Source organism: Epinephelus fuscoguttatus, linkage group LG18 (genome assembly GCF_011397635.1).
Source record: "Epinephelus fuscoguttatus linkage group LG18, E.fuscoguttatus.final_Chr_v1".
NCBI lineage: Eukaryota > Metazoa > Chordata > Actinopteri > Perciformes > Serranidae > Epinephelus > Epinephelus fuscoguttatus.
This window is the reverse complement of record NC_064769.1, coordinates 29309144-29324927: the sequence shown is the minus strand read 5'-3', so window position 1 is coordinate 29324927 and position 15784 is coordinate 29309144. Positions and strand designations below refer to the sequence as shown.

Below are 15784 nucleotides of genomic sequence, written 5' to 3'. Positions count from 1 at the left end.
CAATTTTACTGCTAGACGCCCCTAAATTTCCCTAAGTTTTAGTTACTGCTCCTTTAAAGGATAAATGACAATTTTATGTTGTGACTGATGAATGATGGATGTAAGATAGGGAAAATATTAAACGTGGTTGTTGGTTTCATCAGATCACAACTGTTTTAGTGAAATCAGCTTTAAATTAATGAAATCATTTGATGATTTATCACTCATTTTTTCATTTCACAACCATTTTTACGGCACCAGTTTTCCATTCACATGCATTTTTTTTTATCACCTTCAGTTTTATTAATTATTTTTTAAATATAAAAACCCGTTATTGCTATTTACACAGTCTATGGTCCAAACCTGGTCACTTGACTTTCTACGTAACTCAAGTTCAGGACATTGAATGTACCTTCCGGAAAGGCGGTCTATTTGAACCGTTGATGCCCCGCCCACTTTTTTTGGACCCGTTACTACTCCGGTACCTCTAACGTTGCTAAAGTAGCATTTCGCAGTGAAACTAGCCTGCCAAGAGTCTCACCATGTTTCTACAGGGCGGTTTTGTGGACGAAATGGATGTGTTAGACGCTTGTTCCCCAGGTGACTGTCAATGGACGTTATTCGCCAGATGCCGGTTGTTTCACCTGTTAGCTTCGAACAAGCTTTAAGCTAGCTTAACGTTAAGTTTTTCCTGCCCGGCTGACATTTGCTGGAGACTGCGGGGACTGTGCTTCACATCACCAAGGTAAGTGTTAGCTAGTTATGCTAACACATATATTCTGTGTCTACTGTTTGCCTTGGCTCTGCTAAGCTGGTGTTTGTTGTGTGAGTTATGCTAGCAGTGCGGCTAATTAGCCTTTTTCACAGCCGACATTTTGAGTTGTAGGAAACGCACAGGTGTTGATAACATTTATAATGGCTCTTGCATTTAAAGCCAGGTGTCCCAAATTGTCAGGACACTGAAATCAAAGCAGCTTAATGTCATTCAGCCATATTTAATTTAATTATTTACACCTGTGATTTTCCTACAAGCCACGAAACGGGCGTGTTTCATGTGTTTTTGTCAGGCGGATGTTCATTTCTGTGCTGTTTTGCTGTTTTGGGGCGTTTCCTCTTGGCTCAATGCAAATTTTAGTGTTATGGGAATATTGTAAACTGGCTTTAGCAATGTAAACATGACTATTGTCTAGCTCACCGCTCATTCTTTTGCCACATATATTCTCATTTTCACTTCACACTTGTATTTACTGTGAAAGTTTGTTGTACTACCAGTTACATTTACACAGCTGACCTCTTATTTTGTGGTTTCCCCTGCTGGATTCATAAAGCTCATAACTACGTACAGTGCTCATGGTCATCTGCAGCTTATTTTTCCCCTTCTGTGTTCACATAATAGATTAAAAATCCACAGGAATGTCTGAAAGGGAAAGACACTGGAAAATGGAAAAATCTCTTACAGTAATGCCTGAATTGCTCTGTATATTCTCTTAAAATGTCATCTCCTCTCATAAAAAACTTCATTACATTAATAAGAAATTTAAAACACCCACTGTTAATGTAAAATATTGATCACTGCAGCTTTACCATGTACACATAGCTGAGTAAAAACTGCAAAGGAACTAGAGCGAAACAGGAAACAAGAAAAAGTGACTGCCATAAACAAACAGAGGGACTATGAAGCACTAGCAGCAAGACTGAAAGAGAGTCATTCAGAGGGGAGACCCCAATCGACCGTGTGTGTGTGTCTCTGTGAATGCTGGTATGTTGAGGGGTGGGGTCATGTTGCTGACAGTCTCTTTGAAGGTCTTGTGTAGGTGCACTCTTGTACTGTAGTGTGAAGAAAGGGTGTGTGTTGGTGAAGTTGATGGAGTGTTTTTCCGAGCGATAGCCTACTCATTGAGGAAAAAAACAACTTGGAGCTATTGGTATGGCAAGAGATATGTCTGGAGAGCAGCCATACCTCTGAAAAATCTTTTTCTACCATTATCGAGGCCTCTTAATAGGTTGAACTATGATCCTGACTTGAACTTTGGACAGATACTCAGAGGAAGTCTTTGGAAATTGTTCCTGGAAATCTCTTTATACTATCACAAGCAGTAATCATGCTATTCGAGGTACAATGTCCTCAGTATCAAGTTGTATCACTGGCTGTGTTTTCACAAAATAATCAACATAAAAATGTTACTGTGCCGCATTCAGTTTTCATTTGGCTGTGGAATTGCTTTAACGTTTCTACATAGTTGATCTTTTTTTATTTTTATCTAATTTATTTTTACCTATTATTTATCATTTTTATATTTGTTTAAATGTATACATATTTATTTATTATTAATTTTTAAGTATATATAGTTTTTTACAATTATTTTGATCTTGTTTTATGTTTATCTCATTTATTTTTACCTATTTATTTTTTAGATTTATACATATTTCTTTACTATTCATTTTTAAGTATCTATTTTTTACATTTATTTTTTAAACTTATTTATTTTTACTTATTATTATTTTTTAATATATTTTTTAACTAAACATATTTATTATTTACTATTTATTTTTAAGTATATCTTTTTCATATTTACTTTTTATTTATTCATGTATTTTTTTAAAAAAATTTTTTTCAAAGTTCAATAAACTCATGATGTTTCTCAAGTTACTGAGTAGTAGAGTTAAATAATCCAGATCTCAGTATTAACCAAAATAATTGTAACTATGATTATTGCAGTGATTGAGCAGCCCTGGGCAGAACATCCTGCATTAAGGTAGTCTAAAACTAATGATGCATTCAGGCGCTCCTCATTAACTTGTAATGTCAAACATTTCCAAGTTTATTGCCTGAAAATTGGCATCAAACAACCAGCACTGTGTATATACCGTGCAAGTGGGAAACGAGGACAAATTTCATGATACCTTGAGTTTACGTTTATCTTGCGTAAGATGGGAAAGGCATTGAAACCAAATCTAGAAATGCATAGTTTATAGGATCCAGCCTCTGAGCTGGTACACAGCTGTACTGTGAATAATCTGAGATCCTGACCTGTGGGGGTGCTCCACACATCATATCCCAGGTCCCATAGTGTCCTTTGGCTTGTCTGTGATGTCTCACAGTATCAGTGAAGGCTGGTGTTTTAACAGTGCAGTCCTCTGGCAGACCTGTTGGGGGCGGAAAAGAACAGAGCAGATGCTTGGTAACATGACAGAGGCCAGACCCCCTTCTCCCCTCTTTTAAAAGAAGGTGCAGTTGGCTGACATGATGGCAAATGGCGAAATTGCAGGATGTTTTTTGAATTGTTTGATTTCTTACTGTGTCAGAATGCTCTGAAATGACTAAATGCATGTTTACTTAGTATCCGATGAACTAACGTGTCAACATTTCATTGGTTTCTGTAGATTCTCACACTAACAACAGTTTCCATAACATCTGAGTCATTTCTGTGGAGCCATCTGAGAGTCTAATTTTGGCCGGCGGTATATTCAGTAACAGTCGCTGGAGTGCAGGACAACACATACACTCAGCCCCTGTCACACACAGTTGTGTCATCCCTCAAAACAGGAAGATGTTGGCTTGTTGGAGGACAGATTTCATGTGGTTGCCCTGGTTACGGCCCCTCCCAGCCGTCAGGACAATAGAAGCGGTTCACAAAGCACTCGGCAACATGTGTGCGTTTTTAGGAAGTTGGTTCTTATCATGTGGTTGTGTTCGAGTGATGGAAATACATCACTAGCTGCCTCTCTCCCACTCTCAAGGCCACAGCACTGAGCGACACAGAGCGCTGAAAGTCATATATCCCTCACAAAAGAGTATAAACAGGTGTATGGAATAAAACATCTCTATAATTAGTTTGTCCTTCGGCGCAGTTCTTCCTTTAAATAAAACTACTGATTGAAATTCTGTTTGCTCATGTGGCAACAAGAGCCACTTCTTTGACGCACAAATAAATTAAAGGATAGGTTTGCGGTGTGTCCACCCAGCTGTTATTGAAATGTTGTTTACCATCATTTGTGCTGGTCAATAAGAAAGCACAACTTCAACAATAGCAGCATACCTTTTTAAAAACCTTACCCCTCTGCTTAGGCTTTTCACTGTGCCTACACACTTACGCTAAGTGCTGTACTTTCCACTGAAATGATTTAGTTTTGCAGTGGTGGAAGAAATATTTAGAGCCCTTACTTCACCCTTACTGAAGTGAAAGTAGATATAGCAATGATACTGATGTCATTACAGGGATATAAATGTATCTGTATGCCTGCACGCCATGTAGACCTCCACATACATGTGTGCAAATGTCCAAAAAAAAAGTTTGCTGAGGTTGCTCTGGCAATTTAAGTATCCACCCTTGCTGCCTTGCGAGGCTGTTCGCTCTCGAGGTGCCAAAAAATGAGGGACAAGAATGCAGTTTCCTGTGCTGCATAATGAATGAATGAATGCTTGGTTTACCCACAGAATGCCTGAGCGATTACCTGTTTGCCGTCTGTGAAGTCTGTTACGCACAAGCATCAATGTGTGCGTCTTTATTGCCTGAATGTCTATGAAGTTGTTTTGTCTGTGGCTGTAAGTCTGTGACTCAGAGGAGGCTGACAAAGACAGGAAGTGACCAAGGAGTGAGGCGAGCGGAGAGGCAGTGCCAGACAGGAAGCTGTCTCTGCTCCCAGCTCACTAACTCTTTGCTGACAGGCTGAGGGTCGTGTGTTAGCTTGTTTTGGCACAGGTTCGCATGAGAATTCACTGGACACTACTGTTAGAGGCGCAGTGGGAAAATAACGGCACAGACAGCTGGCATGTTGGCAGGTGACCAGCCATCCTTTGGAGGTCAAATGCAGTGAAGAGTGTCTGAGGGATGCAGCAGCAGACTGGCTTATGGTTTACTATCCTTATAGAGCCTCAACGGCTAATGTGCATGTCAGCAACGTGGCCTTTTAAAGTGTTCTTGACCAAGTAGTCAGCCAATCAGCTCTCCCTATGTAGAGGGAGCTAATTCAGCAATGCCAATTGAAAAAATATAATTTAGACTCGTGTCGTAGTCCATAGCTAACTTACTGACTCTATGGCAAAATTATCCTTTGTATTTACATCTGCCTCACAGAAGTAAGACAAAGAATAGCACCGAGGATGACACTCCTTCCTTTAAAGCTTAGGCCCAAAGCTTTTAAGCCTTAAAGCAAACTTCAAACAGCCCATTACTACTACGCCCATTTTCAAAACTCATTTGATATTCTTATGGTCGAAGATAGTCCAAATATAAAAGTAAACATGGACCAAATCCAAAAAGTACAGTGCTAAAACTCAAATTTGTGATGTTGTAGTGTGTAAAGTCTAGAACTGCTCTACAGACAATTAATTGGGAAAGATGTTATAAATGACACTGAGAGCACCCAGGGGCGTGATCTAAGTAAATGGGAATGTTTTCGGTATCAGAGCTGAGAACACAACAATAGAATAAAGCTCATTTGGTTATAGAAAAAGAAAAGCAATCTGTGGGTCCACAAAATCAGTCGTCTTTCATTGTCTTACTTCTCAGGTTTCTGGCTTTGAGTGAGTAGCTCATATTCACAAACATTGGTTGAACTTTAAGCCATGGAAATTACATATTTGAATTCTTAATTTTCTCCTCTAACATTCTCTCACTCCTGAAGTTTCATGTTTAACCATGATAGCTAACTAGCTGCAACAGTAACAGGAACATGGCACATGCTTATCGAGTAGCTAAGTGGGTGATGATGGACTGCTGTAACTCAAAGGATGTAGACTGTGGATGTAGAGCCTGTCATTGCCCCTCTATTTTAGATGGGAACATGCTTCCTGCATGTTACTGTTCTCAGAATCCCGGTTGCTACTAAAACTAGGGCTTGCGTAGCCTGATGTATCGCTACACTTACTTTGTTTTAGCACTGTGCCTACCAGCTTCCAAACTTGCAACCTACACACTAAAACGTCTTTTAATGTTTTATGATTCGTTTTCTTTTGCTAGAATCAAAAGGGGGCATCGACGCTGCATCCTAGGCTCAGTGCTGCCCAAGACAGTTTTCCTTTTTTTCAAAGAAATGCAGACAACCCAAAGCATCTTTTACCTTAGTCTGGAATTATGATAGGTTCAGCTGGCATATCATGAGATATTTTAGAGCCCCTACAATAAATAGTAATGGTAAATAAGTATTGTTTACCCATGGCATGGCACTGGTCTGTGGCCTGGTGGCTGGGAATCATTAGGCTTAAACACTCAGTCCTCATGTCGACTGTTTAGTTTTCAAGAATAAATTGGTAATTTGAAAAATTTAAGGGAGCAAACCAGATCAGCAGTGTAAAATACCTAAAAGCGATTTCTTCTATATTCTCAGCGTGTTGCTCACTTAAACAGAAACTTCCTCTCGGTGCCAACAGAAAAAGCACAATATTTTTTGACTACCTGCCAGGCCTGTTAACCACTACACATTCTCCATGTGTCTGAAGCAAGCGAGATCAAGGAACAGATTAGTTTCTCTGCACTGTGTGCATGTGTGTACCGTGTATAAATAGAACATGTGGCAGCACTTACCACGGTCTCTTTATTCGAGGCATTTCCCTCCCTGCCTTGCTCACCACTCTGGTTGGTGGGATTTTAGCAGCAGCAGTGGATGGGTTCCCAGGCCTTCATATTTACAGATGCATGTGTGTGTTTCCCAGAGTTAAATATATTTGACATTTTAAAACCCATTATGCATTTCCATGTCAAATTTTCTCTGATTAGGCTTCAGCTTCAGGGCACCTGCCTTTACATTGAAGCTGGTTTAAAGCACTTCTTATAAATCCACGCACTGCTGCTGCTCCCTCCATTGACACGCATGAGGAGGATTTCCCCATATGGTGCAGCCCTATAGAACCCACCAAACCCACAGTACAATAAATACTCATTGAAACATACCATCAGCCGCAGACATCACAAACACATGACTGAATAAGTCCTAAAATACGATTTCAGCAGATCCCTGCCTCCATCAGCTGCAGATGAGTGAATGCCAGACACCCTGTTTTGGTTTATTTTGTATATTTTGTCGGGTAACGACACCATAGAGTACATAAACGTCAGCATTTTGAATTGTACAGCGTGTTGAGACGCACGCTGTTCAGCTACTGACAAGCCACAAACATGGCTTGAAATGTTCTTTTATTGCCCTTTGAATGTGCCCATCGCAGGTCTCTTCTTGCTGAGGGGAATTAGTCTGAGGTCTGCGGATCAGAGCAGAGGGCTGTGGGGGTGGAGACTTGTCTGTGATTGATGGTACTCTAGTGGCCCAGCAGCAGCTTGGAGCAGTCTATGACTACTGATGAGATGCAGCATAAGCCTGGCTGCTGGACTGCTGCACCATCTGAATCCATCATAAGGGCTGAAACTAATCATTATTTTTTTTTATTATCAATTGATTTCATTATAGTTTTTAATTAATGAACAAATCATAAAGTCAATAAATACATACGTTAGTCCAAGATTATCTCGCCATATTGCTTGTTTTACTTGACTTAATGTTCAAAGCCAAAAGATATTTAATTATCAATAATATATAACAAAAAGGATCAAATCTTCACGTTTCAGAAGCTGGAACAAACAAATGATTGCCAGCTCCAATATGACTTATGATATTAATTCAGGGTTCCCACCATCATGGAATTCCTGGAAAAGCTATGAAAAATTAGCAAAACTGTTTTTCAGGCCTGGGAAATTTTGGAATGAACAAATTTTCTTAATGTTTGGAGTATAAATTGTTTTGGCTATTGTTTAATTAAAATATGCTCACAAAAATCCTGAAATATATCATTTTGCAAATATGATGTATTGCTAATATAAAATCTAGTGCTGCGTGGCCTAACCATTGAAACGTCACTATAATCACATGATACATATTGGTGCATGCAGCTTGTCTGTGGCGGGAATATCTAACGTGCGAGTAAAGTTGGCAAATTAGCAAGCGCAAATGGCCAGGAACTGTGTGGTTAATTATGTATGGCTTTCAAACAACAAATTTAATACATGGCTCAAGAGAAGCAGACCCTGGTGGAGGCTCGGTGCAAAGCGTAATAGTTGCCAAATTTAATTGTGGGAAAAGGAAGTGTGTGTACCTCTCCCAGTTTGGAAATGTGCCCTACTTTAATTCGCTACTTAAACTACTTAAAGTCATGGAAATAGAGTAAAATATTATGGGAAAGTTTTGAAAATTCATTGGTAAAATTGTGTGGGAACCCCTTACTGATTTAAAAAAATGGCTTCATATTTCATCAATCAGCCAATTGAATGAGAAACAAATTAATTCAGGACTAGACATCATTATGTTTACGTGTAAAGTTCATTATGAATTTAAACCTCAGCCACGACAGTTACATCACTGGAGACTCTGAGTGGCCTGTGGGTTTTAAAATTTTAGTTTAGGCCTACTGGTTCCATTTTAAGTCATAACATTTAACTCACCAGGTTAATTACAGAGGCTGAAGGTCAGGTATCTAGAACAGTCACATTTAAATTGTTGTAACTACTTATTTTGAAGAGTAAACAAAGGTAAACAGTGAAGCTCTAACCCAAACTGTCTGCTGTAAGGGTCTACTAGATTTTGCAGATCCTGGTTGAACTCTGTGGTGTGAACGCTCACACAGACACGTCGACATGATGACTAATGAGATGGGCCGCAGCTCTGCATTGTGCAGAATACCGCGATGAGGTCACCTGTTAACGGGATGCTTTGCACATCATTCTGTTAAGGCGATGCAAAGCAGCAGCTGATCATTTTATTGGAGAGCGATTGAGGGTAAAACAACAAGAGCTTTAGTGGATGCAAATATATCTTCAGTGTGTCAGCGGGAACATTTAACTTGTGGTTTTGACTTATCAAAACCAGCTGAATAGTGTCAGTGTTCAGCTAAAGAGCTGCTTTGCATGAAGCTTCTGTGCTTCAAGAGGTTTATTCTTCATGGGCACTGCAGTATTTTCTGTAGCATAACTGACATGTTCTGTAAGATTCAGTGGTCATTTCTCACTTAAGTGTAAAAGAAAACCATGTGCAAAGTCTCTGATGCCATCTGTAGCCATACAAACTTGCTGGTAACTATTTGATATGTAAGATGGGTTCATTCCAACATTTTAAAATCTGTCCTGTTGGACGTGGTGGCATGTACAGCAAGTGTACATGTTTCTGTGTGTGTGTGTGTGTGTGTGTGTGTGTGTGTGTGTGTGTGTATAAGTCCAGTCAGTAAATGAAACTGCAGAGGGGTCAGGAGTCAGGCTGTAAAACCATTTATCACCCCCTGAAAGCCTTTTTCCGGTTCTGGTTCTCCTCAAAACATCAGCACGACAGAGGTGAGACTGGGCGTGTCAACACAGGCCAGAAACATGAATGCCAATCCACACTGACACCAGCCATTGGCGACTGTAAAACGGCAACACTCTCTTTCAGCATACTCCTGGAGCCCATTCTCACAGCTGGAATGTATGGCAGGGACTCTGGCGTTTACTGAGCATGCCCGAACAGGCAGTGTTGGGAAGTAACGGGTGTGCTTGACTGAGGACAGACAGAGGCAGTTTTATGTACAGTCAGAAAATGTGTGCATTGCAGTTGGTGTTTGGCTTCTAGTTTGTTTTCTCCTCGGCTGGTTTTGACCAAAACTCCTTAAGTGAAGAATTAAAGCTCCTGTTTTTCGGCTTCTGACACTTTGAGGCTTGCATTGTTTAATTTGAAACTAATACTGGTGACGGATAGCTGCTAGCATACATGTGTGGTTAAACAGAACACTTGAATTCATGCAAGACAGTTGGCATGTTAGTTGGCTCAGTGCACAACAAGGTTGAATCAGGTTGGGCAACTTTGTCAGCCTACTAATGAGCTTCGATCCAGTGTGTTGTTTCATTCGATGCATGGTATAAGGTTTTAGTTGTTCGTAATACAGGATTGTTTAGGCTTTTTATTTACAGAGGTAACTCTTGGACAAACTAAAGTGCACGCTTGCTTGCATCTTTCTTCAGGTGCGGAGGGATCGATGCAGCTGACTTAATGATTACAATGACTCCTTGAGTGTGATGATCCATCCTAACAATCACTCCAAGCACAGTTACAGGTAATTTAGCCACATGTTTAAAGTTATAATAAATATAGATGTATTAATAATATACAAAAGGCCTATTTAGATTCCTTAATAATCCACGCTCTATCTACAGTCTCTTTCAACACCACCTACCCTTGCAGCCAGCAGGATCCAAACATGCCCAGTCTCGTTCACTGCAGTTTGTTTATCGCTTAATCTCTGTAGTTTTGTATGTTTATCTCAACTTCCCTACGGTTCCCACTCATCCTGGTTCTCTCTGTCTCAAATCTAAATAAAGCACACTGAATGTGAGATCACTCACTCACACAACCACAAAAAGTAATTTGACTCTCCTCAAACGTAGGCAATGAATGGACTCACTGCATCTTACTGCAAAATTTAAATATACCTGCCAATTGTATAATTGTTGTATAATTTGCAGTGAACATGCCATGTGGCGCACACGATTTGGAAGGTGGCCAATCATTAGATTCTCCTACACAAAGCCCAAAGATGTCACTCTTGCCAAGCCAAGAAATACAGTGTGACAACACGATTAAAAAATGGAATTACATTATGTTTGCGCGTCCTCAGGCACGTCTCTGCCTTCTGTGTCTCAACACAATGACACATGAGTCATGCCATCATAAAAAAAGCCTTATAGCAGATCAAGAGTAGTTCTCCACCCTGATAAAACAATAATTTTCTGATGTGCAACCAAATGACAAACACACTGCAGGATCCTCCAAAATACTGTCAATTCACAAACAAGAGCCAGCACTGAAATAATGGTGACACGCCTAAACAATTAAAGGCTTGTACAATTTAAAAAATCTCATAAAAGGAAAAAGCAACTACTCATTACCACTATATTCCTCACGCTTTTCATAAACATGTAATGTTATAATGTACTGAGCTTGATTTTTAGAAACTGTGTGGACATAGTTCCCTCTAACTTGCTGTGTCTTCCATTTTAAATGTATTCTTCTTCATATGTAAGTTCTTTTATGTAACTCTGTAATCCTGGGAGAAGCCATTAGGTGGGGCGGCACATCACTACACTGATGACATGTATTGCATGCCTCAATGGTAAAAGTAGCGTCTACTTAGCTGTTCTTTCATGACATTAAGATAAACAGTACTAATGTACATTTTTCAAAATAAAAGCCTTACAGGAAAGAGAAGGGATTAGAACTATTAAGGATATTTTATATTACTTTTTAACAATAATTAATTTGTCTATGATTGGTTTAATGAATTATTTATTTGTGGTAAAAATGCACTTCTCTGAGCCCAAATCTCGAAAATGCTTGTTTTTTCAAAACAAGAAAAGCAGCAAATCCTCACATTTGAGTTTGATAAATGACTGAAACAATTATTTGCAACAGATAGACTAATGAGTGGACATGTTATGGTCTATTATTTAAATATTTTCAGTTCTACAAGCAATCTATAAACTGCTGAAAGATTTTTTGTGAAACAAAATGGAGGAAGAGTTGAGTTAACAGTTAACAGCTAATTAAAAAATGTAAGTGTCTCAATAAACGCAATCAAATATAAAACACGAGCAATTAAAATAAATGCCTATTTAAAATAAGTCTGACTGTCTCTTCAGCTGAGTAAATAAAGTCCCTGCCCACTTATTCAAGTGATGCAGATTGTCTGTCAGGGCTTTAAAATTTGTAACATTTGGAGCTCCGATCCAACAACAACAACATGTCACACTGTTACCAAGACTAATAAAAAAATAAAAACGAATACCCATCATTCCTGCATGATCTCACATTCACAGATCAACCAGCTCACTCAGATGGCATGTAGAGGCTTCACACACTCACACACACCCTCGTCTGAACCGCCAACGAAGGTAGAGAGGCAGAGAGAGGCAGTAATTGTCCAGGGTGGAGCACATAGAGAGACGCTGCTGCTGTTCAAATGGAGTACATTTAGTGTACGCTGTAGACAAGTGAATTTGGCAATCATCTCGTCTGCTCGTCAGTTTGAAATAAAAAAATCTGAATCTCATTAACTTGACACCGCCAGGGACCTTTCTGGTGTATCACTGCACTTCATTGTGTGCTTGTGTGTATCGTTACCATTGTTACTGTGTCTGACACAGTCCTGCAGCACGGCGTGCCACTTCTTCTGCTCCTTCTCTGTCATCACACAGAAGTAGTGGTGGCGTGCATACGGGTGCCACAGGATGAGGGGGTACTGGGTCGCACACTTGATAAACGGATGACTGCTCACTTTGGCCTTGATACCTACGACAGGTCACACGACAGAGCGAGAATGAGAAACTTAAAGATTTAGAAAGCACTTACAGACAATAAGTAAAATAAAAATAATAAAATGAGAATAAAAAACAGGTGCATTGAGGATTAAATATGAAAAAATAAGTAACATCTTGACTCTTGTCCCATTGTTATGCTTTTAATCTGATTAAATCTGGATGGACAGTAACACATTTTGTTTATTATCAATGCCAATTTAAATGAAATCATACATTTGGACAAGAGTTTTTTAGTACAATAGTCAATAAATGCTAATGTTAAATTAAAGCCCAGCCAAGAAGTCAACTTATGTTTAAGTGAAATATGTGCAGACAGATAACATAATAGTATTTTCAACCATTTTTATCCATATTTTCTCATATATTGTCACATTTATAGTATATATTTGATTATTTTCTCCGTCCTTTTCCCACCTGGCAGGCTGGTATTTATCAGCTCCATGTATTCCTCTAATGAGTCAAGGGCCTTGTATCCGGCGCAGTTGATGGTTGCCTTTGGGTGGAGGCCCCGTTCATGTGCCTATTAGAGAGATGGCAAACACGGCAAGCTGTTTCAACACAAGTGACCCGATGACCAAGTCAGACGGCTGTTTAGTCGAGTAAGAAGTGCACCCACTGTTTTGCTCTCATAGAGGCTGATGTTGTAGCTGTTTGGCACAGATACAAAGCGATTCCTCCATTTTCGATTCTCCTCCAGACACTGAAACAGACTCCCTGAGAAGATGGACCGGCCTGCCAGAGGGTCCTGAAAAATCACACAGACACTTAGAACCAAAGCCTAATGCAATGTCACATTTTAATGTCATATATTATGTATCATTGTGGCTTCTGATATGCACACACGTATATTTTGTATTAACTTGCCTGTCAGATCTCCCATAACTATGCAAGAGACCTAAAGCTTAGTTGGTGTTTCCACATATGTGGGGGTGGTGATTTTGTTTAGTGTTTACACAAGGATACACACCACCCACTTTGCTGTCAGGTTTCCTGTCTTAGATCAAATAATACTGTAACTGAGACTGCTTAGAGAGGAAGGAAAGAACGAAGGAGACAGGAGGGAGTAGCCCGGCTGAAACATAAAGAGCTGCTTGTGTTTGAGAGCGGATCTGCTGCTGTTTGTTTGCTGGAAATTTTGCGGGCATTAGTGACAGGGTCACTTGTGCTTGTGTCAGGGCAAAGCCAAAAGAACGTGATTCATTTTCACAGGGTTAACTGAGGTAGACCACAGGCTAATATTATTAAAAATAATACAGTTGTACTGTTTTTGTTTTTTATTGGTTTTCACACACTACCCAGATGGTTTACAAGGATGCAATCGGTTTAAACATTTTTTTTTTTGCTTAGATTTTACGCACCCAGACTTTGGTTTTCTGCATTAGGTCACAATGATCACCGTAGAATTGATTGATCAGTTCAATGCTTGCAGTACAACTTGCGATTGCAGTGCTGATAATACATCCCTCTGCAGTAAGTAAGTACTAGTGTTGCGTAGTATTGTGTATATAATTTTTACATCAAAAATTAGACATATTGAAATCTGCAGAGTATAAAAAAGAGCCCTGGCTCAGGTGTCTTGTGTCTACATGTATGTGTTTGCAAAGCGTTAATTCACATATGCAAAACATTGCTGTTACGTCACTGGCACACACACACACACACACACATAGCGCAGAGAGCAGATGAACCAACATAATAGAATTCCAAACAGCGTCTCTGTTCATGTGTGAAATGTGCTCCACTTCCCCTTCAGTGATCGAAAACGTGAACAAAAGTGGGACTTTCAGTCCAGGCAGTTACCAAAAATGATGAGAGGCAGACAAAATGTGGTAATGCAGAGGCCTCGCTCATTAGGTAATGTTTTGGTACATAGACCCCAAGAATCAGCTCATTCATGCTTCATGTCATGTATAGCATCAAGCTCTGTTTGCCTGACAAAGTCTATATTGATGTAAGTTTGTGTTATGCATAAATCATTAAGGTACAAACAACGGTGTGAATCTGTTCACACGTCTTGTAGGATGGCAAAAGGAAGCTGGAGAGATTTACATTTTTTAAGTGTAATGCTGAGTCATTGATTACTTGAACTAATTTTTTAATTACTCATTTTGCAAATGACACAAGGGGTTAAAAAACCTGTCGAACAGGAAAATACCTCCCTAACATATATATGTTATATGTTTGTAACATATTAGATATTATCCAGTCACAGGTTGAAGCCACATACATTCTTTCTTTGCATAGCTCGTCTTTTATCTTCCTACACTGAGCAGGTTTAAACCTCTTGTAGCTCTGATACAATGCACTCGCCTTTCTGTGAAGCAGCTGTGACTGCGTTCCTCCTCCTCCCTCTATCTCAAAGCGGACGCTATTGAAGAGGGCGACTGCGTACTGCTGCTCGTACACGTCGCCAAACTCCTTCATCACATCTCTGGTCCGAGCTGCAGGAGGACACACAGATAGACACACAAGATCAGGAAACTTCACACCAGTGACACAATATTTCTGTAGCACTTTTATTTAAGATACAGTCGAGTCAAAAATTACATCTTATAGTTTCACAGTAATGGCTAACATTTGTACTGAAAGGTAAAAAATTGACAGTCCTGCAGTGAAAATCCAATAAAAAAGTTTGCATTAATTTTCATTTTAAGACAGACGTGACAAAGTCTCGCAACGTGGCTGATTTCCACGTGATTTTATCATCTCTACTTTTGGCATGTTTTTCAAAACTTACCAGTTTAAGTTTGCAATTTAATTTTTTTTTTTAATTTTTTTTATTGTATATTTTGAGAGATGCAATTCTCCTGTGAGGGCATACTGTCTTATATTAAGTCTCACCATGTCAGAAAGCCCACAAAGTCAACTGCTGCTATCAGCTCATGAATAATGCTGTATAGTAAAATTTAAAGTAGGCCCTTTAGAAAGAAAACAGCGACTGTTGGGCAGCACTCTACCAAGAGATACGTAACATATATTATCAGCACAGTTTACTTAATATCATAGCTGTCTGGTACAGCTCTGTCATTCATAAAGCTTTTGCATAGTTAAAATACAGTGCACTCAAACGTTGTTCTAGATATTCAAACCTAAGACTCCAAGTTTTTATGGCTGCTGCATTTAGTCAAATAGAAATATTCTGGATGTCTTACTTGTCATTTTAAACATAATATGTCGTGCCAAATTTAGCTTGAGCCTCAAAATGATTACCATGTGAACATCTTTGGGTGTTGTGGACTATTTGCTGGACTAAATAGGTCCTTTGACGATGTCACCTTGGAAATTGGGAGATTTTTAGTATTGTCAGACATTAAAGACTAAGTAATTAACGGATAATGAAAATACTTGTTAGTTGCAGCCCATTAGGAGCGAAAGAAGGAGTCTTCCTATGGTAATCAATTCAGATAGATCACTGTTTTCCTGTATTGCATAGATCCTTTCTGCAGCCTGACTCAGCATTTCTTTTCCACCTCTGT

At 39.3% G+C, this 15784-nt stretch overlaps 1 protein-coding gene across 1 annotated transcript in view; it reads right to left on the bottom strand.

The window, feature by feature from the left end:
- Positions 1-15784, bottom strand: part of niban2a (niban apoptosis regulator 2a) — a 33484-nt gene that overhangs the window by 11561 nt on the left and 6139 nt on the right. The window contains exons 2-6 of the mRNA XM_049603548.1: positions 14619-14749; positions 12925-13053; positions 12723-12828; positions 12112-12279; positions 3011-3126 (exon numbers count right to left, since the gene is read on the bottom strand). Of these exons, the coding sequence (XP_049459505.1) occupies positions 3011-3126; positions 12112-12279; positions 12723-12828; positions 12925-13053; positions 14619-14749 (650 nt within the window). The remainder of the gene's footprint in view (positions 1-3010; positions 3127-12111; positions 12280-12722; positions 12829-12924; positions 13054-14618; positions 14750-15784) is intronic.